At 38.0% G+C, this 26304-nt stretch overlaps 1 protein-coding gene across 12 annotated transcripts in view; it reads left to right on the top strand.

The window, feature by feature from the left end:
* The first annotated feature begins 8022 nt into the window (after positions 1-8022).
* THOC2 (THO complex subunit 2) overlaps positions 8023-26304 on the top strand; it is a 104346-nt gene continuing 86064 nt past the window's right edge. For all 12 annotated transcript variants that reach the window (XR_009050492.1, XR_009050491.1, XM_057719283.1 and 9 more), the window contains exons 1-2: positions 8023-8144; positions 22765-22823. Coding sequence is in view for 10 of the 12 variants with exons in the window: in XM_057719283.1 (XP_057575266.1) it covers positions 8074-8144; positions 22765-22823 (130 nt within the window). In the remaining 2 variants the exon portion in view is untranslated. The remainder of the gene's footprint in view (positions 8145-22764; positions 22824-26304) is intronic.

A 26304-nucleotide genomic window follows, 5' to 3' on the forward strand; every position in this document is an offset into this window, starting at 1 on the left:
CAATGAGAAGCCCAAGTAGGTAGCCCCCGTTCGCCATAACTAGAGAAAGCCCGTGTGCAGCAACAAAGACCCAACGCAGCCAATAAATAAATAAATAAATAAATAAATAAATAAATAAATAAATAAATTTATATATACAAAAAAAGAAGGAAACCAACACCTGATGTGCCTCTTTGGATTTTGGAGGCAACATATACTGTATTTGGGCATGCTGCTCTGACCCATTTACTGGGCAACCTGTAAGGCTGCCAATTTTGAGTGGGATCTGAAGCAAGAAAAGCTGCTGCAGCAGATCTGGGCTGCAGTGCATGCTGTCCTGTTACTTGGGCCTTAGAACTTTGCAGACCCAACAGTTTTGGAGGAGTTTGTGGCAGAGATGTTCCATGAAGCCTCAAAAGAAGCGGCACAGCATAGACCTTTAGGGTGTTGAAGTAAGGTCATGCTTTTCCTACTTGACAATTATTCTCCATTTGAAAGGTAGTGCCTAGATTGCTAGGAGGCCCTGGTAGTCGGTGAATTCCTGACTGCAGGACACCAAGAGACTGTGATGTGAACTGCCCATTATGAATTGTATGTTTTCTAATCTACTCAATCATCAAATAGTCATGTGCAGCAGCATTCCATTGTTAAATGGAAGTTGTGTCTGAAATCAGATCCTAGCAGATAAAAGTAAAGTGAATGAGGAAGTGGCTCAGACTCTTATGGTGCTGGCTCCTACTGCATCATTGCCTCTCCATCAGCCCACACACATGGCCTCAAGGAGAGCTCTCTAGGATCATTTAGCAGAACAAAGAAAATGTAGGTCCAGGGGTTTATAGATGGGTCTCCATGGTAGGCTGGCACCGTGGTAGGCATGGTAGGTGGGACACAGTTGTCTGACAGCCCTACTTAGAGATGGCTTCTAAAGACAGAGGTGTGGGAAGACATTCAGAAGTCTTTCTGAAACCTTGTAAATGTTACTAAAAGTAATTAAAGTATGTGGGCCGAGTGACTGGATGCAGAATGTCCTGCTTGAGCAGTGGAGGAGCTAAGGGTGCTGGGCGTGGAGACTATGGGGGCATAGGCTACCGTGGAAACAGAATATCGACCCTCTCTGGGGGCGCAGCCCCTTTCTCACTTGCACACCTCATATCACCCTGTTTGGCCCTGGAGGATGGCTGGTTAGCCAGAGACGGGTAAGATTCCTCAGGGGAGGAACAACCTAAGACAGGCACAGTCGCAGAGGGGCCAACAGGGGTGGGGCACAGACCCCTAATCCTTCTGAGAGAGGTCTCCTGCCCCCAGGGCTGCTTTGCTCTCCATGCCCAGCTCAAATCTGCACCCTGCTCAGATCCACATCTGCTCAAATGGAATCCAGGAGGCAAACAAAGATCATTGCCCCAGTCATGTGAGGCCTTTGTGTGTTTATTTCAAAGATAGCCTTGTTTATGGGACTAAACTGGAAGCGTTAGACCCTTAGGCTATGCCAAGAACTCAATAAAAGCAACGTGGGATCAATCAGCAAGGCTCTTGATCCTAGAGGTCTTGAGTCCCCCGGTCCCATCTTTCTCTTCAGTCTGTGTCTGTGTTTTCTTCAGTCTGTGTCTGTGTTTTCTTCAAGTTTGCGGCACCCGTCACTCACCTCGAGTCGCCGAGCTGGTCTCGGCACAGAGGTAAAGGAAAATCCTCCCACGTAGTACATCTGATTGCCTATTTGGTGGAGGGAGAAATGCCCTAATAAACTGATGCAGACTGATTCTGCATTTATTAGGGCAGAGGCGAACAAGTTAGCTGGATGGTGAAATGTGTGGAAAGAAAAAAGAGAGAAATTTGGTGATAAAGAGGCCTAGTAAAGAGGTTGGTGGATAAGATGAACTATTCTGTTGATGTCAGCCTCTTTCTTCAGCTGCCCTAGTGGTTGCTCAGTAGGCCCATGTACAAAATGGCCGTGGCAGCTGGGATGGGGTGTGTGCAGAGGGTCTTCCCTCACCAATGCTCGTGTGTTTACCACCACTTTGAATTGGCAACCTGCTTATCAGCAGACCAAACACTGAGGCAGCAACCTGGCACCATTCCCCAGGAGGACCAGATAGTCATCTGGTGACAGATTGGTTACACTGAACCCCTTCCATCACTGAGGAAGCACCCACTGTCTTCACAGGAGTAGATGCATATTCTGAATGTGGATTTACTTCTCATGCTTGCAATGCTCCTGCCAGCACCACCATGTGGGCTCCCAGAGTGCCTGATTCATCACCATGGTATCCCACCTAAAGTTGCTTCCAACAAAGGAACTCAGTTTAGCCTAGAGGAAGTGTGGCAATAGGCTCATCCCCATGGAATTCATTGGTCTTATCACATGTCCCATCACCCAGAAACAACTGGCTTGACAGAATGGTGACATTTCCTGCGGAAGGCTCAGTTATGGCCCCATAGCCTGCAAGTTCAGGGTACTGTCCCATAGAACCTAGTATATGCTTCAAACCAGTGGCCAATATATCACATCTCCCTTGTATGCAGAAGGTGTGGGTCCAGGATTCAAGAGGTAGAGGTGGGAATGACCCCCTCACTGGAGAAGTATTTGCCTCCCATCCCTGCTTCTTGGACTCAATGGGTTAAGAGGTTCTAATGCCCAAGGGAGAATTGCTTCCACCAGGATTCCTATGTTTTAGAAGCTGATACTGCTCTCTGGCTATGTTGTGCTCCTCATGTTTTTTAACTAACAGGCAGACAGGGGGTCACTATATAGACCAGGGTGGTCTATTTTGATTACCAAAGGCAAATTAGGTTGCTGCTACACAACGGAGGCAAGGACTGTGTCCAGAAGTCAGGGGCTTCACTGGAGTGCCTCTTATCACTCTCTTGCTCATTAGTACTGGTCAATGAAAACTGACCCCATCAAGGTAAGACTGTAAGAATTCGGATCCCATAGGGAAGAAAGTTTAGGTCACTCCACCAGGTAATGTATCCTGTCCTACTGAGATGCTGAGAGAGGGCAAGGGAAACGTGGAGTGGGTGGCAGGAAAAGGAAGCTATGATTATCAACTTAGAGCTTGCTTCCAGCCACAGAAACAGGGACTATAGCAACTATGTTTTCTCTTCCACTTTATATGAAAAGCACTGGTGGTGGCTAATATTTTGGATTTCATGTAGGAGTATGGATAAATTGATTTCACCCTGCACTGATACAGTAGCTGATGGGACTTTGTACATTTCTTTTGAGATGGGTTTTTCATCTGGACCAAGGGCAAGAGTGGTGTGGAGGGGCAAAAGGAATGGTCAGTGCTGGAAATTCTGCTTTCCCTTTCAAAATCCACTTTCCATCCTTCTCCATCCTTCTCTGTCCCCTGACCTGTACTAACTGCATTTTCCAGGCTCCCTTGAATTATGGCTTGCAGTAGCCATCAGCCAATGGGAGGTATCAGCGGGAGATAAAATGGGGAAAGGAGAGAAAGGTCGGGGTATTTATTCCCCATGCTCCCTCCCTGCTGGGATGTGAGTTGGCAGTTATTTTTCTACAGAAGGCCACAGTTCCTGTTGAATGTTCCTTTCCTTATTATTTCATTTTTTCCTTATTTCCTTGGTTTTGGGGAACCTCTCCCTCCCCTTACCTCTTCAGGCATAGGGGTGCTCATGTCTCCCAATATTGCTAGCCCTGAGATGCTTCATCATCCATTTCTCGTTTTCCTTAATCCTGCCCACACTCCTGTGCATGGTTCCTTTACTAAACTCTCTTTAATTATCCCCTTTGAGTATGCCGTCTCCTGTCATGAACCTAACTTATACAATCCCTACTATTTGTTTATATGTACCTCTCTCTTCTTTTTTATAATCAGTCTTGCCAGAGGTTTGTCAGTTTTATTAGACTTTTCGACCAACCAATTTTGGATTTTATTGATTTTTTTGGGATTGTTTCTTTTTATTAATATTTTCTATTTAAAAATGTCCTTATTTCTGCTTTCTTTCATTTATTCTGTATTGCTTTTTGTAACTTCTTAAATTAGATGCTTAGCTTTTTAATTTCCAGCCTTGTTTCTTTAATAATACCAAGGTTTAAGAGCATAAATTTCTTTCTAAATACCACTTTAGCTGTCATGCATCATTTTTCATTAGTTTTGATATGTAATATTTTCATTATTGCTCTGTTCTTAGTACTTTCTAATTTTTAGTATGACTTTTTCCCTTGACCTGTGATTTATTTCAAAGTATGTTTTTACATTTTCAAACATAGGTGTTTTATCTTTTTGTTATTGATTTCCAATTTAATTGCATTGTGGTCAGTAAATGTGAACTATATGAGAATGATTTTTAAAAATTTGTTGCCATTTAAAAAAAATCTAGTATATGTTTAACTTTCATAAATGTTCCATGTGCTAGACCACCACTTGATGACACATTGCCTTTATGTGAATTAGGAAAATGTGCCTTTTTTTCCAGGTGGATACAGCAGCACACCTGAGCATGTGGTTTGGCAAGTGGAGCATGGGATAAATTTTTGACCCCCATTTGTCTCTTTGGCTAGGTGCTTTTGACCAGTGTACAGTCTGTACACAGTGGCCCATTCATGTGTTTTTATAAAGGATGTTTATTTTCTAGTTGCTAGGTACAGCAGTCTATGTATTTCTACTAGATCAAACTTGTTCATTTGATGTTCAAATTTTCTACATCTTTACAGATTTTTTTTTTCATCTGTTTCATCTATCAATATCTTGAAGAGATGAATTAAAGACTCACTGTGGTAGTGGATTTGTCTATTTCTCTTTGTAGTTCTGTTATATGCTTCATATATTTCAAAGTGTTTGATTACATTTAAGATTAGGATGGTTACATTTTATTGGTGAATTGAAATTTTAATCAATATATTATAACTGTCTTTAAATTTGGTTATTTTTTTCCTTAAAGCCTATTTTGTCTGATATTAATCTAGCTGTAACAGCTTAATTTTTATTGATCTTAATATTTGCCTGGTGTATTTTCCCCATTGTTTTAACTTTCAAACTTTCTGTGTCCCTGTGTTTTAGAGATGTCTCTTAAAAATAGCTAGACTTCTTTAAACCAGACTGATAATCTTCACTTTTAACTGGAGCATTTAGTTCATTTACATTTTATGCAATTATTGATATATTTAAATTTAAATTGGTAGATTCAAACTTCTTCCTCTGTTCCACTTTTCCAAAAAATTTCCCTTCCTTTCTTGCCTTTTTGGGATTGATTGATTTTTTTTTTCCTTTCTCTTTCAATTTTCCCCCCTCTGATAATTTGGAAGATACATAATATCCTTATATGTTTGTAGTGGTTATCCTAGAAATGTAATATGTATATTTAACATAACTAAGTCTTTAGTTAATAAAAACCCATTACCAATACTCAGCATTCACGGGACAGTCCCACAAAGTGTACGGCTTTTGCATTTATTCTTTGATTATTTTATTTATTTTATCTTGTTTTGCTATTATGTGCTTCCTTCTTGGTCCCATCATCTGTTGTCACTGAGATAATAAAAAGATTGCTTGACCTTACAATTACCTAGAATCAACCAATCACTCTATGCATCAGGCTGTCAGTATTGAAACTACCCAGTCCCTAGCCTTCACTACAGACCTCAGTCCCTGCCTAGTCCATTGGTACCCATGAGCCAGTGAGATCACTGGGGAACAGTACTCCCAGCTGCTGAGACAATACCAGATGCTGATAGCAAAGAAAAGGCAAGCCAACAACTAGGATGCAAAAGATATGATAGCTTTGCAATCTTATGGAGCAAAAAGCCAATTAGCTGTGAGCAATCCCTAAAGGAATCATCATACCATGTAAAAATAGTTCTGCAGGCTCTGGGAGAGGGGAAAACCAAGGCCTCAAAAGGCATCACTGCAGTCAGGTCATACCACATTTGTGGCATACTGAGTAGCATGCATACTGCACACAGTTCAGTGCTTGGAAGACAAAATCATTGTGATACAGTGGCAAGGTAAGCAACAATATAGCAGAATATTATAGCTCAGTGGCTCTTAACAGGGGTCATACACTCCAGGAGACATTTAGCAATGTCTGGAGATACTGTTGTAACAACTGGTATGGGAGGTGGTACTGACATCTAGTGGGTGGAGACTAGGGATGTTGCTAAACATCCTACAATGTATAGGATCCCCCCTGCCTTTTGCAAAGAATTATCTGATCCCAAATATGGATAGTGCCCATGCTGTAGATTATACAATGAAGTATACATAAGTAGCAGGATAGTTTTTCTTGTATCACAGAAGCCATCCTGTAACAATGTTTTCAAACTTTTTAGGGAGGATGATGGTGCAATAAAGATTCACTATACCATTCTGTTCACTTTAAAAATATTTCATAATGAAGAAAAGTGAAAAGATCAGAGGGAAAGCATATCTCTGAACCTCCTTGAAGTGGCAAAAGTTTTTTTTTGAGATGTCACTGAAACTGAACGGTGTATATTTTCTAATGGGTGGCTTTAGAATTTCAGAATCAGACCCGATGTTAGGAGACTAGATATAGCTGATGAGAAACAATCATAAACAATATAGCATTTTCCTGAACTTATTCTAAATACAGCCTATCCCTGAACAGTTTTTCAGTGCAAATAAACCTGGTCCATTTGGTAAAACTTGCCAAATTTAGAAGGTATTAGTTCTAAAGTTCATACATTAATATGTGTGTGGTAGGATTTCTTCATTTGTCTGAACTTTCTAAATTTTCAGCCAAACATGTATTTTTAAAACCTCTTTATTTTGAAAAGTTGCACAAAGAGAACAGAGAATCTGTCAGTCCTTCAGCCAGATTCCTAAAATGTTAATATTTTACCTTTGCCTAATCATCCTATCGTTTTTTTCTGAAACATTTTAAAGTTGCAACACAATGCCCCATTCTCTCTAAATACTTCATATTTACTTAAACAAGGACTTTCACATAACTACAAAACGAGTATTAAACTCAAGAAATTAAACATTGATATAATAATATTAATCTACAGATACTCAAATTTGGTCAATTGTCCCAAGAATGCCCTTTTTAGCAAAATAAAAAAATTTTTTTTTCTGGCGGGGGATCAGTTTTTGTGTTGTTTTCGTTATTCTGGAAGAGTCTTCAATCTGTCCTTGTCTTTAGTGATTTGATTTTGAAGAGTGCAAGCCCATAATTTTGTAGACTGTCCCTTAATATGGGCTTGTCTGATGTTCCCTCGTGATTAAATTCAGGTTATGCGAATTTTGGCATGATGAATACTACAAAATTGGTTAGTTTTTCTTAGCGACTCATCAAGAGACATCTGACGCGCATTTGTTTAAAATCTAGGGATGCTTATTTTCATCAGTTAGGAGGGTGTCCGCCATGTTTTCTGATCGTAAAGTTTGTATCTCGCCCTTTGAAATAGTATCTTGTCGGGAGATACTTTGAGACTATGTAATGTAAACAAGTTGTTTCTCTTGGTACTTGCGCCCCCTAGTTTTGCCTAATGTTACAATGACAGCGGCTGACAGTAATAATGTGTCATGCCGGCTGCAAGTGTTTCCCAGGGCCGATTTCTTTCTCGTTAAGATTGTATCCCTCGTATTAGCAAAATGCCTGGCACATTACAATCTTCTGCCTCTTCCCCGATTCATTTCTTTGATCTCAGCTGTTAGCAGGCTGTATTGTAACTGATCTGCTTATATGTTTGTCTTCCCCATAGACTGAGCTCGTTGAGGGCAGGCATCGTGGCTTATTATTTCTCTATCCCCAGGGTCTAGCACATATTAGGTGCTTTAAAAACACAAGTTTGAATTAGTGGTCTGGAGTAGATGCTACGGAAGAAGATAAAGGCTACGAGTTGGCCTGGGGATGGCATTTTTCCTGTTCTAAAGGGAAGGGAGGCAAGGTCTGCAGAGGGCGCGGCCAGCGTAGTCACTCTGCGACTGGACCCACGGGTCCCAGCCACCTGGTTGGCGGCAGGGCCTCGGGCTTCCGCAGGGTGGGGTGGAAATTGGGGCGGGAAATCGAAAACCGAACTCGCGGCTCCCGGCATTCCTCGTGGGCGGTGCTCCCCTTTGACCCCTCGCTAGCGTGCTACACATCCGGGCTTCTGCTACTAGTGAGGGGAAGATGGCGGCCGCAACTGTGGTGATTCCTGTAGAGTGGATAAAGAACTGGGAGAAATCAGGGAGAGGCGAATTGTGAGTGTCCGGGCTGGAGGCGGGCGCACGGCCGGGCCCGGCTCGGGCGTCAGCCTTTTTTTTTTTTTTTTTTTTTTTTTTTTTTTTTTTTTTTTATGGGCGTCAGCCTTGATCTCACATTTGGGGGGAGGTGAGGGAGGGGAAGAGGTGTCCCCTCCCCCAACCGGGCTGAGGGTGTGGATGGTTGGCTAGGAGTTTCGAACTCGGGGAGGTGAGGTGCTGATAACCACTGCCGACCTCCTGCCATCCCTGGCCTCCCCGAAAGCCCCGCTGCCCGCCAGAGCTTGTCTTTCTTTAGCCCCTTAGCAGAACTCCCGTTTTGTCCCTTGCGGGTCCCCGCGCTCTCGCTCCGTCTCTTTTTGTCCCCCTCTTCGCTTGAGCTCACTTGGCTCCTTTCTCTTTACGGGGCCGCGCCGGGAGGGTTCGGACTTTCCATCTCTCTCTGTCCGATTTCTTTACTCTGCACCCGTTTGACTCCGCAGTTTGGAGCCCGGCGCCTCCTCTGCCCGAAGTCCGAACCGTCCCGGACTCCCTCCCGTCCTCTCTGCCCGCCGCCGCGAAGCCTGGGGCTTCGGGAAAAACCCCGCTTGGCACCTCTCGTCCTCCCGGGGAGCGGTCTCTCGGACTGTCCCGGCCTCGCGCGGCGCCGCTGTCCATGGGCGAAGTGTAGCAAGGATTGCCGCTTTCCACCGGCTTTTCTTTGCTCCGTCTTTTCACCATAGAGCCTTTTCGGGTTGGAATCAACTTTCGGCATTAAATGTTTCCTAAACCCCATTTTGTCCTGGGACTGCAACTAATTTTGGCAACTCTCCAAGGTTCTCGTATACCTAGAATAACGTGTTTCCTGTAATCATAAAACTTGGGTGCTTTTTTTCCTTTTCCTTTTTCTTTCAGTAATACAGAAAACAGTGATTTGCCATACCCGCGGTTTTCTTGCCCCAAATTTCAGCTCGCCCTTTCGCGGGGTGGGGGTGGGGTGGGGGGGAGGATCGTTTAAGCGGTGGAACAAGTCCCAGCTTTTAAAACAAATGACTTATTGCGAATTTTTCTCGGAATCGCTTTATTAGTTAAAGCTCATCCCTGTATGAGATGAACTCCTGTTAGCCATTTTTGCCGTGGTCGCGCGCCGCCCCCCGTAGTCGGTTTACCGTTGCAGATGCCAAAGATATGGATCTTTGGAACTTCGTTACTTGGAACGAAATGCGGCGATCGCGTTGCCGGATCTTGCGCGTGTCATAGCGCCAGCCTCAATGGCCCTCCCCACCCCCCTTCCGCACTCGCTCTGCTTTGCGAAGTCTTAGTGTGAGCGCTAGAATTGGATTGCCTGGGTAAGCGGCAGTTTTAGCCACTTAACTAGCCGAGTGACCTTGGGTAAGTTCCTTACCCACTTTGACCGTTTCCCCTTGAGTAAATTGGGAATAATAAGTACTCAGAGGATTGTTTTGAAGACTAAATAATGCCTCTGAAGCACTTGGCTTATATTAAGTGCTCAAGTGATAGCTATTAAAAGTAATATTATTATTCCAATCTTTAGATATTTAAACTTCTTTGGACAGCTCTTGCACTTAAAGTCTGTACCACTCAGGTCAGCAATTAATTAGTCTCTGACTCTTTCATGTATACTCTTGTACTCTAACGAATTGAGAGACCCTTGAAGAGTGAGGACCGTGTTTCACGTTTCTTTTGGTTCAACCCTCCGGTCTCCGCCCCCCCCCCCCCCGCCGTTCCCCCCCCGCCGTTCCCCCCCCCCCCGCAGCCTTTCTAGCCTATGCTTAGAGAGCTTATTGGTTTATTAACTGACAGAGAAGTCTGATAAACATTCATTTTTAACTGTTAGAAATATTGTCCAAATCCTTGTACGTGCTAGTTAACAAATAGGTATTAAGTTTCTTACGTGCAGGGAAGGCAGGATGGGAAGTTACCAAACCAAACCATCATTTTCATCTGTATTAGATTAGGATAACTCCCCAAAAGGGATAGATAAGTTCATTATTGTTTTGTTTACTTTTAAAGCCAACTTAGTTATTTAGGGATTGTCATCTTTGTAGATTGCTCAGCTTCCTCCTTCCAGCTAACTGTTTTTGACAGTTTTACTATTGCTCCCACCTTAGAATGAGTGGTATTCGGGCTGGGAGGTAAGATTCCGCTTGGCTTCTGACTGGCAGTGGTTGGAGGAAAAGTCAAGTAGGAGGTCAAAATACCTAGTCAGAATGGAATTTTGGATTCACTTTATGTATATTTACATAATCCATGCTACCCATCATAATTCCTGTGTTTGAAGCGCTGCTTCAAAACTGTTATTAGGACTTACATGTATGTAGTTATTGCCTGGCTTGTGCAATGTAGATTGAATTATAGTAGATACAGATCAGTTTAGTTGGTTTTGTAACTGTTCTGTTACACAGTTGTGTGACAGTAATGAAATATTTAAATAGTCAAACACATCACCATCCAGTACTTAGTATCCATTTATTGGACCTCTTTTCCCTCTTTGGAAACTTTGTTGCATATAGTCTAACTTTGGAGTTTTTATATCTTGCTAAAGATAGAGTTAGCGTTTTCATGAAATATGTCATGCATTTTTTTAAAAAGGTAACTTTTGGTCAAGTTAAAGCTCATCTGCTAATTTATCTCATTAAAAAGGAAAAATCCACCCAATTTAAATACTGGTCATATCTTAAAAGCCAAATACATAAATGGATTCACTAATAATTTGGTGGCACATTGCTTTTTTTTTTTTTTTTTTTTTAACATTTCCAGTTGCTGGTTTGTATTTAAGAAGCTGTTTTTCAGACAAAGGAAAGGATTTTTGTAATATATTTATAATACCATTTTTTCTAATAAAATGAAAACTCTTCAAAGTTTCACATCTTAATGCAAACTCTTTGAAATTCTGCAACACATGCAAGATATGGATTTAATCACTTTAATTTTGGAATTAGAGCTTTAGTTTCTTGATGATTTCATATTAGCGTAGGATTTGCCATGATTAAGCTAATAAACTTGCATGTATTGGTAGATCCAGGGGAGAATTTTGTTTTTAGTAGACATCATTAACACAATGAGCTCAACATTTCTTTGTGTCACAAGCAACCTTAATGGAGGACTTATATTCCAAGCTCTTAATCTGAAGATGTTAGCCACATGTCAATATTTAGTCTAATTTTGAAATACTTGTATTTGTTGAATAATCATCTATTTGAAGAACTTCTTTTTCTTTAAAAATTTACATATCAATTACAAATTTTTGTTGGGTGTTAACTTTATTAATTATTGGTAATTATAATAAAGTTTTAAAATTTAATTGCCAGATGTTTTGGTTGCCATTCTTTTTCTTCTTCTGCCACTAGATGATTTGACATATTCCAGAACTTAGGGAAGTATATTTGGATGTTCATCAAATGTTGTCTGACCCGAAATTTTGGAGGGAAGTCGGAGGAGGGAGTTTATAGCAAATAATCATTCTAAGAAACTTCAGTTTTAGTACTTAAGTCTTCTGTTTTTTTCCTTCAAAATGTGCTCTGAGTTCAGCTGAAGCTTTATCTGAAAGCATTTCTTCATGTCTTAGTTTTCATTTGGCATTTGTTTTCTCATTTTGACCCGTGTTCATAAGTTAAGTCTTGGTCTTATTTCCCTGGTAAGAGAAATTCATTCTTCAGAAAATGTTGTAGCAATATCAGGAGATTTTTCCAGGCTACTACTTTGTTCGTTAGAAAAATTAAATTATTCTTTAATTAAGGTAGAGTGAGTGCTATTAATGTACTTCTGTGCAGGAACTTCTGTTGTCTTTTTTAAGATTTCCTGTTCCCTTTCCTGCTTGTAAGTGCATATTTTCATTTTTTAAAAAGCATGTTTCAAGTTAAAACCACATGTCCCAATGTTCATTTTTGTGGGTTATGTATCTCTTCTGTCAGTGATAATAGAGGTAGCACTTGCTTAACAAAATTTAGCCTTTTTTGTTGTTTTGTTTTTAAGAATTGAAGCACAGATCGACATCAATTTTTTATATGTAGAGCCAATTTTGAGATGTTGAACATAATCAAGTAGTTCAGGCGTGTGTTGTGTTTTTCTTCACTGGAAAATAGGATCAAGTAAGATGGAAAGCTGAGTACTCATGTTAAAGAGTATTCACAAAATACTTAAGTTCTTGGAAGAACTGAAGACATTTTCTTTGTTCTCAGGGGCCTGAGATAGCATCTCCACAGTAGCACCAAACTGTTGTAAAAGTGGAAAAAATGATAAACTCAATTATTTGGAGGTTATTAAGGGACTAAAATCATTTGAATTTGTACCGAGGCAGAATATTTGATTATATTTAAAACCACATTAAAATGGGCAACTGTTGGAGGTAGTTTTGTATTCCTCCCCTTAAAATTTAGGGTAGAGTACTAAAACTGTATAAGAGGTGTAATAAGACATGCAGCATTCAGAAACAGAGTTGTTTCTTTAAGGATGCTTCATGATCTTCTGTTAGTGAATTACTTAGGGGAAGAGCTGGGACAAATCAGTCTACTGATTGGGGGAAAATTCTTAGTGATTATTTTTAGATTTCTCCAACAACTAAGGAAGAAGTGTTTTATACTAGGGAAATAAAAGTGTCTGTTATACAAGTAAGTTGCCTTATCATAATAACCCATCAGTGATTCCTTACACAATTTGAACAGATCTTTGAGATGCTAATTAATAGTTCATGATGACATTATCATCTGCATCCTAATGAACATGTTTGTGGCCTTGTGACTGACAAGATGAAATTACATTTCAATTATTTTTAAAAATTATGTAACAATGACTGTACCATTAGATTAAGTGGGATTTGGAACACTGACCTTCCCCCCTTCCCACTGGAAGGATTATAGCAAAAGACATCTGCATTAAGCTTATTAAAACACATAGAAAATGAAGCTATTGAAAATGTGAATAAGTAAACACATTCACCATAAGAAGGAATATTTGACCTTGCTTTTTAGTAGCCTGGGAACAAAGGGAAAGATGAGTTACTTGATTCCCTTGCATTCTTCCGTCAAAGATGCAGTGTTTCCTGCTACTATATTCTAAAGGGAAATGAACCTATGGGGACAGTGAGAACCACAAGGGGGAATTGTGGTTCTAACTTTATAGCAAATATTGAAGCAGCCTTGATGCACCTTCTTATGTATTTACTCTTAACAAAAAAGGAGCTAGGTGTCAGGTATTTTTAGGTTATATTCTCTGATGATAAGTCTGAAGTAGGTATTTTTGTATTGCCTAATGTATTGATTTTGTTTTATATTTGAGATAAGCTTGTGGTAGGTTTAACTTATTTTGAGAAATTAAAAGCTTATCCACTGCCTTAACACATCTGGTTCTCAGGAGAAGTAGTTGGAAGTGCTTGGGGTCAGACTTAAATCAGCTTATTTTACCATTTCTAAGTTGCTCTCTGAAAATTTTTCATTTTGTTCTTTTAATAGGAGTTGATTAAAAACTAATAACTAAATGGGATTTGCAAACTATGCAGATTTAAGTTAGTAATTGTTCTCCATTGGCAAGGCATTTTTATTCTTTGGTTTTGAAAATAATTTTGTGAGACCTACAAATGAATTGTTGACCAGGAAGAGTTTATTGAACCTTACCCTGCTTATCCTGATGGTGGAGTATTGCAATAATCAGAAGACACAGAGAGGTGAACTGCAAGGGCATGCATAATCTGCAAAGTAGTTAATCTCTGTGGGTGATTGTAATGTGGCATCACATTTCACCTTGGATGTGATATATAAGCATATTCTGTGAGTCTGAAAGTTACTTGTTTTATTGACTATGGAAAGAGGATTGCTAGACATAAAAGAGTAAGAAACATGCATTCATTGGTTCTCTTCTTTTTCATTAGAGATTTGTACAGCTTGTAATAAGGATATTTCTTTTTCTAAATTGTGAAATTAAAAAAAATACAGAAAAGTGCATAAAATCTAAGTGTAGAGGTTAAGAATCACTGTAAGGTGCACACCCATGTAACTCATACCCAGCTCTAGTCAACATAATCCCCCTTCCTGATTGCACCCTCTTTATCTCCCCTGTGGTAACTAACACTTATGGCTTTCTCTAGTTTTTATTTACAGTTTTGCTACCCAAATAAGTTTGTGTGTTCTTCTTGAATTTCATATAAATGGAATCATAGAGGATGTATTCTATTGTATCTGGCTGCTTTTGCTCAACATTATGTTTTTAGGATTCATTTGTATTTTTGCACGTATTTGCAGTTCTTTGATTTTCATAATTAAAAGATGCTCCATTGTATAACTGTACCACAATTTATCTTTTATGCTACTGATAAACAATTTTGTTGTTTTGAGTTTTTGGCTGTTACCAACAGTGCCAATAGAACCATTCTTACACAGGTATCTTGGTGTACACAGCATGTGTTCTTGTGGGATATATACTGAACTGTAGAATTGTTGGGTTCTAGATTGTGATTAACTTTAGCTCTACTAGATACTGCCAAACTATTTCCAAATATACCCCCACCAGCAGTATATGAGAGTTCACCTTCACATCCTGGCTAACATTTAATATTGTCAGACCATAAATTTTTTGTCAATATGACATGTATCTCATGTTATTTTCTTGGGGCTCATATTTTCATAGGTGTTTTTTCCAATTTTTTAAAAATTGAAATATAGTTGATTTACAATATTATATTAGTTTCAGGTGTACAGCATAGTGATTCAGTATTTTTGCAGATTATACTCCATTATAGGTTATTACAAGATAATGGCTATAATTCCCTGTGTTACACAGTATATCCTTGTTACTTATCTATTTTATATGTATGTTTGTATCTGTTAATCCCATACTCCTAAGTTGTTCCCCCTCCCCCTTGGTAACCACAGTTTGTTTTCTATATCTGTGAGATTTGCACGTGTTCATTTGTAGCATAGGTGTCTTTTTCTGTATTATTGATCATTTGGATTTCTGGTTTATTGTGAAAGGCCTCTTTATATCTTTTTTCCCATTTTTCTATTGGATTGTTTGCATTTCTTTCAGTGACTTGTAGGAGTTCTTTCTGTAGTCTGTATTTGTCCTCTTTATGGGTTGCATTGTATATATGGCAAATATCTTTTGTTATTCTTAGGCTTCTATTTCCACTCTTACAGTGGTGACTTTTTTTTTTTTTTTTTTTTTTTTTTTTTTTTTTTGGCACACGGGCTTAGTTGCTCCGTGGCATGTGGGATCTTCCTGGAGTTGGGATCGAACCCGTGACCTCTGCATTGTCAGGCGGATTCTGAACCACTGCGCCACCTAGGAAGCCCACAGTGGTGACTTTTGATGAGTAGAAGTTATTCATTTTACTGTAGTTAAATTTATCAGTCTTTTACTTTCTAATTAGTACTTTATTGGGTTTACTAGTTTCTCTCCATTCTCAGGTTAATGAACTTATCCTGTGATTTCCTGGAAACATTATTTTGCTCTTCCTTTTTAAGGCTTACCTAACTGGAGTTGATTTTTATGTGTGCTGTGAAGTAGGGGTTGCAATATATTGTTTTGGTTGATGTATATGAAGAAAGTTGAGCCTCACGCAGATAAATAATTGGTAAAAGGAGGAGAATTTTAGTAGCCTTTTCAGATAATTGTAGATATTCTTTGATATCATGTCAAAATTTGTCAAGTGGTAGTTTCTTAGTGATTTGTTGCAATGCCAAATCCAAAACCATATCAGTGTACTTTTTGTACTTTGTTAAATTGAAATCCAATTTTCTCTCTTATACTTGGAATCTGTCTTTTACCCATGCATCATTTTGCAACATCATGCATTGGTCAGTTGGAAAATATTGGTTCACTGAATGATGCAGCACTTCCAAATATTGACACGATACATTGTATAATATTAAGAAAAAACACATTCTTTAGTATCATCACTGAACTAATCAGGAAAGGTTTTATGAATTGAGAACTAGCCAAGCCCATGGTGCCAGATAAAAGTTTTCTAAAATTCCAATTTTTGTTTGAAACCTTACATTTTATCATTGGCAACAAATACCCTCAGTGGTTTTCCTTGAAGTGACTGGCTTACTTGGTTCATTTTTGAGAAAATGCCTGCCAAAGACCCAAATCAGAATAACCATAGTTTGTCAGCTCTTTCAAGTAAAAATGGTGTTCTGTGAAAAGGCAGCTAGTTCAGCTCACAATTCAAGCAGTTGTATAAGTGATTTACCTGGAGACAACCATGGTATTTTGGTGTGTGACAGAAATGTTTTATGTATACTTTCCAATTTGTCACATAAAATATTAAAAATACGTATTTTTTAAAAAAGGCATGTTCTCAGGGATAGGTTTTACTAAAATTAATAATTTTCACTACTTCATTAAGGACATTTTCTTTATTGTAGATACAAACAAATAACATTAGATAAATCTTAACACATTTTTAAGTAAACAGTACAATGTAGTACAACAGATCTTTAGATCTTTTTCATTTTGCGTGACTGAAGTTTCATACCCATTGAACAGCAAGTTCCCATTTCTCTTTCCCCCAGCCCCTGGCAACCACTGAAAGTCTACTTTTTGCTTCTATGAGCTTGATTACTTTAGATACCTCATATAAGTGGAATCATGCAGTATTTATCCTTCCGTGACTGACATTTCTTTTTTAAAAAAAATTATTTATTTATTTGGCTGCACTGGGTCTTCGTTGCTGTGCGTGGGCTTTCTCTAGTTGTGGCGAGCGGGGGCTACTCTTCATTGCGGTGCACAGGCTTCTCATTGCAGTGGCTTCTCTTGTTGCGGAGCATGGGCTCTAGGTGCGCGGGCTTCAGTAGTTGCAGCATGCGGGCTCAGTAGTTGTGGTGCTCGGGCTTAGTTGCTCCACAGCATGTGAGATCTTCCCAGACCAGGGCTCAAACCCATGTCCCCTGCATTGGCAGGCGGATTCTTAACCACCGCACCACCAGGGAAGTCCTGTTACTGACATTTCATTTAGCATACTATCTTCAGGGCTCATCCATGTTGTAGTATATGACAGGATTTCTTTATGGTTGAGTAATGTTCCGTTGTATCTATACACCATGTTTTCTTTATGTATTCATCTGTTGATGGACGTTTAGGTTGTTTCTACCTCTTGGCTATTGTGGATAATGCTGCAATGAACATGGGAGTGCAAATACCTCTTTGATATCCTGATTTCAACTCTTATGAGCAAATACCTGGAAGTGGGATTGCTAGATTGTATGGTAGTTCTATTTTTAATTTTTTGAGGAATTTCCATACTGTTTACCATTTTACATTCCCACCAACAAGGCACAAGGTTTCCAGTTTCTTCATATCCTCCCTAACACTTATTTTCTGTTATTTTTAAAGAATTATTTTTTTTGGATTTAAAACCACAATTCATCATTTATTAATATCAGAAGCATTGGAAATCTGTGAAACTCTACTTATAGACCTGATTTCCTCGGTTTATTCTTTTTTTTTTTTAATGGTAGGAGATCAGAAAATGACATGACAAATTTAAAGAAAATTCGAAAAGATACTCAACATCCTCAGTCTGGTTTTAAATGAACAAAAGACAAGCCTGCCCTCCACACCCTGCCCCTTTGGAAACATGTGGCCACCACTTGCTGTTCCCACTTCCTCTTCTCTTATCCACTCCTTAATCATTGCAAGAATTAATTTTTTTAAACAGGTGTTTTAGGTTCACAGAAAAATTGAGAGGAAGGTACAAAATTTCCCATTTACCCCCTGCCCCCACACATGCATAGCCTCCCTCATTATCAACATTCCCCACCAGAGTGGTACATTTGTTACAACTGATGAAACTACACTGACACATCATAATTGCCCCAAATTCATAGTTTACCTCTGTCTTCACCCTTGGTGTTGTACATTCTGTGGGCTTGGACAAATGTATCATGACGTGTATCCATCATTATAGTATCAGTATTTTCACTGCCCTAAAAGTCCTCTGTGCCCTGCCTATTCATCCCTCCTCCCAACCCCTGGCAACCATTGAACTTTTCACTGTCTGCATAGTTTTGCTTTTTCCAGAATGACATATAGTTGGAAAACTATATGTAGATTTTTCAGATTGGCTTCTTTGACTGATTAATGTGCATTTAAGGTTTCTCCACGTCTTTCCATGGCTTGATAGCTCCTTTCTGTTTAGTGCTGAATAATATTCCATTGTGTGAATGTACCAGTTTATTTATCCATTCACCTACTGAAGGACATCATGGTTGCTTCCAAGTTCTAGCAGTCATGAATGAAGCTGCTATAAATCCATGTGCAGGTTTTTGTGTGGACATAAGTTTCCAGCTCCTTGTAAATATCAAGGAGTGGGATTGCTGGATTGTAAGGTAAGAGTATGTTTAATTTTGTAAGAAACCACCAAACTGGGTTCCAGTGTGGCTGTACCATTTTTCCTTTCCACCCATGATGATTGAGAGTTATGTTGCACCTCATCCTCACCAGCATTTGGTGTTGGCAGTTTTCCAGATTTTGGCTGTTCTAATAAGTGTATAGTGGTATCTCATTGTTTTAATTTCCATTTCCCTAATGATATATGATGTGGAACATCTTTTCATATGCTTATTTGCCATCTGTATATCTTCTTTGATTAGGTGTTAATTAAGGTCTTTGCTCATTTTTAAATTGGGTTGTTTGCTTTCTTTTTGTTGAGTTTTAAGAGTTATTCATATAGTTTGAATAATAATGCTTTATCAGGTGTCATTTTCTGTTTTTCTTTTGGGGGGGTTTTGATAATGACCACGCTTACAAATGTGAGGTGATAGCTTATTGTGGTTTTGATTTGCATTTCTCTGATGATAAGTGATGTTGTTGAGCATCTTATCATACACCTGTTGGCTATCTGTATGTCTTCTTTGGAAAAATGTCTATTCAAATTTTTTGCTCATTTTTTAATCAGGTTGTTTTTTGCTATTGAGTTTTAGATGTTTCTTAAATATTTTGGATATTAGCCCCTTATCAGATACATGGATGGTTAGCAAAATTTTTTTTTTCCATTTCACATGTTGCCTTTTCTTTTTCTTATCTTTCTTTTTTTTTTTTTGGCCACACCGAGTGGCATGCGGGGTCCTAGTTCTCGATTAGGGATTGAACCCGTGCCCCCTGCAGTGGGAGCACGGAGTCTTAACCACGGGATCACCAGGGAATTCCTCTGCCTTTTCATTCTGTTCATCGTTTCTTTACTCTACACACAGTTTTTCGTTTGATGTCCCACTTGTCTGTTTTTGCTTTCATTGTCTGTACTTTTGGTGTCATATCCAAGAAATCATTGCCAAGACCAATGTCATGAGGCTTTCCCCCTGTGTTTTTTTTTTTTAGAGGTTTTACAGTTTCAGGTCTTATTTTTATGTGTTTAATCTATTTTGAGTTGATTTTTGTGTATGATGTAAGAAGTGTCCAATTTTATTCTTTTATATATGACTATCCATAATGCTGTTGAATTATCCATAGTGCTCTCTAATGAATTTTTCAGTTTAGTTGTTACATTCTTTAGCTCCAAGTTAGTTTGGCTCTTTTAAGATTTTCTGTCCTTTTGTTAAAATTCTCATTTTGTTCATGCATCGTTTTCCTGAGCTCATTGAGCATCTTTATGATGGTTATTTTAAATTCTTTGTCAGTTAATTCATATACCTTCAATTCTTTAGGATCAATTTCTGCAGACTAATTTTGTTCCTTTTATTGGGCCATTTTACCTGTTTCTCTATGTTCCTTGTAATTTTTTGTTGGTATCCTTACATTTGAAAAAACACTCTTTTATCCCAGTCTTTACGGGCTGCTTTTGTACAGGGAAAGAGCTTTACCAGTTGGCTTGGCTGTAGATTCTGGGGACCGCTCAAATTTTTTCTCTGGATATGTCTTCTCTGGACTCGTGTAGATTCCAGATTAGAAGCATTTTCCAGTTTGTTTTTTTTCCCCAGAAGCTTGCACTCTTTTGTATCCTCTGATGTCCATCTGTTATACCGTGGGTCCTGTGAAGCAGCAACACATCACCCAGCTCTTTTTTGTTCTTAGTGGCTTCCAGGCAGCTAGTGTATGCTGTATATCATCAGTGCCCTAAGTCAGGCTAGACAGAAACCAATCTCTCAGGCAGCCCCCGCTCCCCAAAAGCTGGAATACTGGACACTCTTCTCTTTCTCCCTTGAGGGAGAGATTGCCAAGCTGTTGCACACCCCCTCACCCCACCCCGTCAGAATGTTAGATATACAAATAGTCCACTCTTCTCTTTCCCTCCTCAGGGAGAATTTGGGAATTGGGAGTTTCCTTCTATTTGTGTGGTGCTGTGCCAGGAGGAGGGACTATATTGAAAGTGTCATGTATTTTCCTACAAGCTTTGATGCAGCTGGTTTAGTTCTTGCCTGGGGTGTAGGAGCCTCTTAACTGGTTTCTGAATTTCTCATAAAGGGAATTGGGTATGTGTACTGTTGAGTTGTGTTTCTATGGGAGGAAGGAAGGCCTGAGGCTTCCTATTTTGCCATCTTGCTGATGTTACTCCCATCAAGGACTTTCTTAAGTGAAACTGGCTTTTGTTTGTGAATGATCATGAAAGCTATAATGAAACAGTTTGGTGACATCTTACATGAGACTGGCTTTATTCTCTCCTTTGATTTCTCCATCATGAAGAATTTAGACAGTTTGGTGCTACTACCTGGATCAATGCTAAGGTGCCAGCTGTGTTACCTTCCTTTGCTTTTGAATTATTAGTGCAAATATCAGTACAGCAAAAGAAGGAAAATGAAGTCTTAGTATTATTATGAATATAGTTTTGACCTTGCAGAACTCCAGAAAGTGTCTTGGGGATCAGGGATTTGTGAACCACACTATCAGAACTGCTGCTTTATCAAATTACAGGCTTTGTTTTTTATTCCTAATTTTCTAAAAGTCTTTTTAAAAAATAGTGAATGGATGTTGAATTCTGTCAAATGTCTTTTATGCATAAAAGGATTTTTAGAAAATTAGGAATAGAAACTATTCCTGAACTATTGTGTGATTTTAAAAGTCACTTTAATGTGGTGAATTAATTTGAACCAACTTTGTGTATTTGGGATAAACCGATGTTAGCCTTGATGTATTTCAGCATTTTTCCATTTGTATATCTATCTCTATATATTTAGTACTACACATGTTTAAATACCATAAGTCACTATTATTATTATTCAGTTAATAGTAAATTAGAATTACCGATATACTTAGCACTTTTCCCCTCATCATTTCTTGCTGCAACTTTAAGGTTCTCTCTGGAGTCATTTTTATCCTGCCTAAAGAATGTCCTTAAACATTTCTTTTGGTGTGTGAACTCAATTATTATTAGTCTGAAGTTCAGTCCTTATTTTTTCTTTTCTTGGAACTGTGTTTTTTGGGTATAGGATTTTAGGTTGGCAGATAGTTTGTTTTAGCACCTTGAATGTATCTTTCAACAAGTGTTCTTGTTGAGAAGTCATGAAGATAATAATTGCTTATTTTCCTCAGGTGCTTAAATGATTTTGTCTTTGGTTTTCTGTAGCTTTACTGTGATATGCCCAGATATGGATTTCACTTCAGTTCTGGAAAACTGAATTCTTGGCTATTATTTCTTCAAATACTGCTTTTGCCCTGTTCTCTCTTTCTGGAATTCCAATTAAACATACCTCTTTTCATTGTATACTGTATACCTCTCCTTTGCTGTACTTAAATTAGTGAAGAAATATTCAACATACAAGTATTTTTTTTAACTTTGAATTTTTTGAAAAAAATTTCAACTTTTTATTTTTAAACTTTATTAATGGAAAAAAATCTCAGATGAGAAAGTAGATATAATAGCTCCGCAATGAAATCATCAACCAACTTCAATATTTATCAACTGCTGGCTAGTCTTGTTTCGTCTGTAACCCTACCCATTTTCCCATACTATTGAAGTAAATATTTCATCTGTAAATATTTCAGCATCTATTAAAGAGTCTATAAAATATTCCAGTTGATTCATAAATGTTAATTTTTAAAATGTTTGAAATAGGATCCAAGTAAGAATCCATACGTTGTGATCGATATATCTCTTAAGCCTTTATTACCCTGCAGATCCCCCATCTTTTATTTTTCCTTGTAATATATTTGTTGAAGGCACTGGGTCATTGTCTTATAGAGTTTCCCACAGTTTGAATTTAAGTTATTGCCCCCCCCCCCCACCTTTAAAGACAACTTCATAGGTGGTGATATATTCTTGTGTATCAGGATCAGGAGGCACATAATATCTGATTGTCTCTTGTGATGTGAACAGCCATTGATAGATGCCTAGATCCTTTAGTTTATTAGGGACCTTAAAATGGTGATGTTCTAATTCTATCATTCCTTCGTTTGTTAGCTGAAATACTAACAGAGGCATTTCTTATCAACTATTGGTTTGTGTACAAAAGGCAGAATAAGTGCTTGATTTTCATTCTTTTATTTACCAGTTTTCAAAATAATGACTTGATTCACTATCATCCTCCAGTTCTGACCAATTAGGGTTTTTAGGTTTGTTTTATTTAAATTATAAATTAATGGATTTAAAAATATCTGATACATTTCCAGATATTTTTAGTTCATATAATTTGCTCTATAATGATTATCTGTTAGGATTAGAAATTAATACTGATTATTTGTTTTATTCTAGTTTGCATTTATGCCGGATCCTCAGTGAAAATAAAAGCCATGATAGTTCAACTTATAGAGGTAAGACTTTTAAAAGTATCATAGCTGTTATTTTTGGCTTGGTCAAAATTAATAAATATCCTGTTTTCCATTAAATTTTATGAATAAAAACAAAGGGTATAAGATATTCACATTATATAAAGCTTTTATATGAATGTATTAGAATTGGAGTTAAAACTATAGTTATAGTAAGACTATACATCTCTGTATATGGTTGGTTTTTGACCTGCATAATAATCATATAATGTTATTTCGCTTCTGTAATTGTAACATGCTATATTTACCTACATTTCAGCAGTTCCTAGCTATAGTAAAACTTATACAAGTTAGGTATCAATTGTAAACAGAAGAGAAGAGCTAGCACAGAAAGAAAAACTATTCTGACTTGTTTGCTCTAGGAAACTTCCAGAAACTGAGGTTCAGTGTTTTTACTAAAGCTGTTTATGTTTAGGTGGTATCTGGGGATCTTGTTAAAGGCAGTTGTCATGGAAAACATTAAAAAGCAAACGAGTTGTTTACTACTGCATATCACAAATAACGGTTTATTAAGTAAAATGTTATTAAACAGGATGTAAATTTTTAGTTATTTTAATTTTAAAGGATTTACTATTTAACTTTCATTAATTTAAAATTAGGTATATGGATTTAGAAAGGGAGGAGCAAAAACAAAAGCAATAATGCCCAGTAAGTTTAAAGCATTTTCATATGTAGCTTTCATTGGGGGTGGAACCCATAACACTTTTTTTTTCAATCTGGAAAAAGAATTTATAGTCAGTATTCTATTTTAAATAATTATTAGATAATTTTCTGTAGGTAAGTTTACTTTTATAAAAAGTTAAATATCTTAATATGAGAATATATACTTTTTGAAGAACATTTGGATTTCTGAATAGAAAGCATTTTTAAACAAATGAGTGAGCCATTTTTCTTTCTGTCATTTGGGAAAGACTTGTTAACATTCCTAGCCCAATTCCCAAAGTTATTTTCCAATCATCCTACTTTTAAAATTGCATGATCATTCATAAAGATTTCTGAGGTTGATATATTGCCTTCTTTTTTGAATAAGTCAGTTGACTGTCAGAAGTGTAAGAGAGTAAAAAAAGATTCCCTTTTAAAAGCATTTGGATAGTTATTCCCCCCCCCATGTTTAAAACAAGTTTCTAACTTCTCAGTTAACTTGGATCTTGTTTGAGATTGAAACCTTAAGTAGATAAAATAAGAAAAAGAATTCTGAGAAAAACTATAAGTAGCGTAACAGGGTGATTACTCTTCCAGTTTTTTTTTTTTTTTTTTAAATGAGTAGTTGTGGCACAGGGGTTATTTGTTCCTCAGCACGTGGGATCTTCCTGGACCAGGGATCGAACCCGTGTGCCCTGCATTGGCAGCAGATTCTCAACCACTGCACCACCAGGGCAGTCCTACTCTTCCAGTTTTAAATGGGACTGTGTGGATCTTTAATAACCATCAGATTATTGTTAATTTCTATGGTTGTTCTGATTCGTGTATGAAACCCCAAATAGCAGGAGTGTGGTCTCATTGGCTCAACTGCAGCTGTTCTATCTTGCTTGCCCTTGCCTACTTCCTCAACACATAACACTCTTTGGCTCACATCTGCCAATGATCAAGCTTTGGTCTGAGGGCCCCAGTGGGTAGTCCACGCAGGGAACTGAACGTTGTTTCTTCAGACTTTCCTTTGTCTACCTCAGGGAGATTGAGTTTGGGTGGTGTTCCTTCTGCCCTTTCCCTTTCTGCTTCTCCCTCATATTGATTTCATTTCAGGCAGGCAGTTTCTTGCACACTCTGCTTCTCCTTGTTCTTTTGTAAGTATCCCCTCTCCCCCAATAAAATAACACTGTAAGGATGGCTGATAAACATGAGTAGTCCTAGTGATATTTGACATAACCAAGAACTAGTGTCTAAAATGTTCAAATTCCACAAAGAATGTCTAGAATCTCTAGAAGTCCCTTTTACTTGTGGCTGTTCTTGAAGCTGCTTTTTCTGCAATGCTAGCATTTATTCTTTTCTGTATAATTATAAGGGTTGTAAGTTTTCCTCCCCATTGTGAATATAAAGTTTTTCAACTTTAGTGTAGATATGTGTAGGGGTTTGTGGGACTAGCCTTGGTAATCTGTAAGGCACCACTTACTATTTCTGTGGATAAAATACAATAGGAGTTTCTAGCCACTTAAATGGGCATTTAGATACCATGTGAATTGGGGACTATCTTTACTACTTCGTGGATTACATTGTGATTGTTTTTATGTCACTTAGTGTCAGCAAAATGACCTGGGCTATTTGTTCTCTATTTTAATCTCCTTTGATTAAGATTAGAATTCCCTCAGCCCCTATGAGCCCATATTCTTATGGGAATTTAGTTTATGATGCTCAGCTGTTTTGTCCTTCTAAGAGTGATTGCTTTTTAAGAAATCTTAGTTATATCTGGATAACTTCAAATGAATATTACTTGTTATAAAAGCATTTTATTTTTTTATTTTTATTTTTTAAAAGCATTTTATTAATGGAAATTGAAAGCACGAAATTGACCTCATTCCTACCATACTAACAAATTTTTCCTTTGCATTTTAATTTTTATATAGTTTATGATAAGCATAATGAAGGCATATTTGTGGAAAAGGTAGAATGTATTTAATGAATTCTTCATGAGGAAGTGGGATAATCTGGCTATATTTCTTTCATGAATAATTTAATGAACAAATTTATTTCATTGTAAAATACTATTTTCATTGTTTAAAAGGGGATTGATAAAAGTCTTTATTTCTGTTATATTCCTTTTTTGTGGCTGGTAGTAGACCAAAGGAGAGGATTTTTAAATACTTGATTTCTTTTTAAAATTTAAAAATTTTTATTTTTTGGCTGTGCCATGCCAGGTGGCTTGTGGGATCTCAGTTCCCCGACCAGGGATTGAACCTGGGCCACCGCAGTGAAAGCACCGAATCCTAACCACTAGACAACCAGGGAACTCCCAAGTATTTGATTTATTAACTTGTTATATTGCCCTGAAAGATTTTTTGATTCCCTTCAGAAGGGGATTATAAATTGACTTTATTTTACATTAATGTTTTTAGAGCTACTTGTTTTCTTACTTTTAATAAGAGAAAGGAGGTAAAGATTTTAGTGTATGGGACTAAAGAAAAAGATGGCTGGAAGGAGGTGTTTACCTGACCATTAACTCCTCCTCCCTCCCCAAATTCCTTCTTCAGGAAAGTGGGCTATGCTAATTAATAGTGAATGAGACTGCTGTACATGTGGTTGACAGTTCTCACAGGACTGCTGTTTTATGTGTGTATGTACATATGTAATTACGATCATCCCTTAGTATCTGCAGGGGATTGGTTCCAGGAGCCCCCTTGGATACTCAAATCCGAGGATCCTCAAGTCCCTTATATAAAATGGCATAGTACAGTGAGTAGTCAGCCCTCCATATCTGTGGATGCAGAACCTGTGGATACAGAGGGCTGAATGTATTTTAGCTTGAATTCTG

The sequence above is a fragment of the Hippopotamus amphibius genome, chromosome X, assembly GCF_030028045.1.
Source record: "Hippopotamus amphibius kiboko isolate mHipAmp2 chromosome X, mHipAmp2.hap2, whole genome shotgun sequence".
Lineage (NCBI taxonomy): Eukaryota > Metazoa > Chordata > Mammalia > Artiodactyla > Hippopotamidae > Hippopotamus > Hippopotamus amphibius.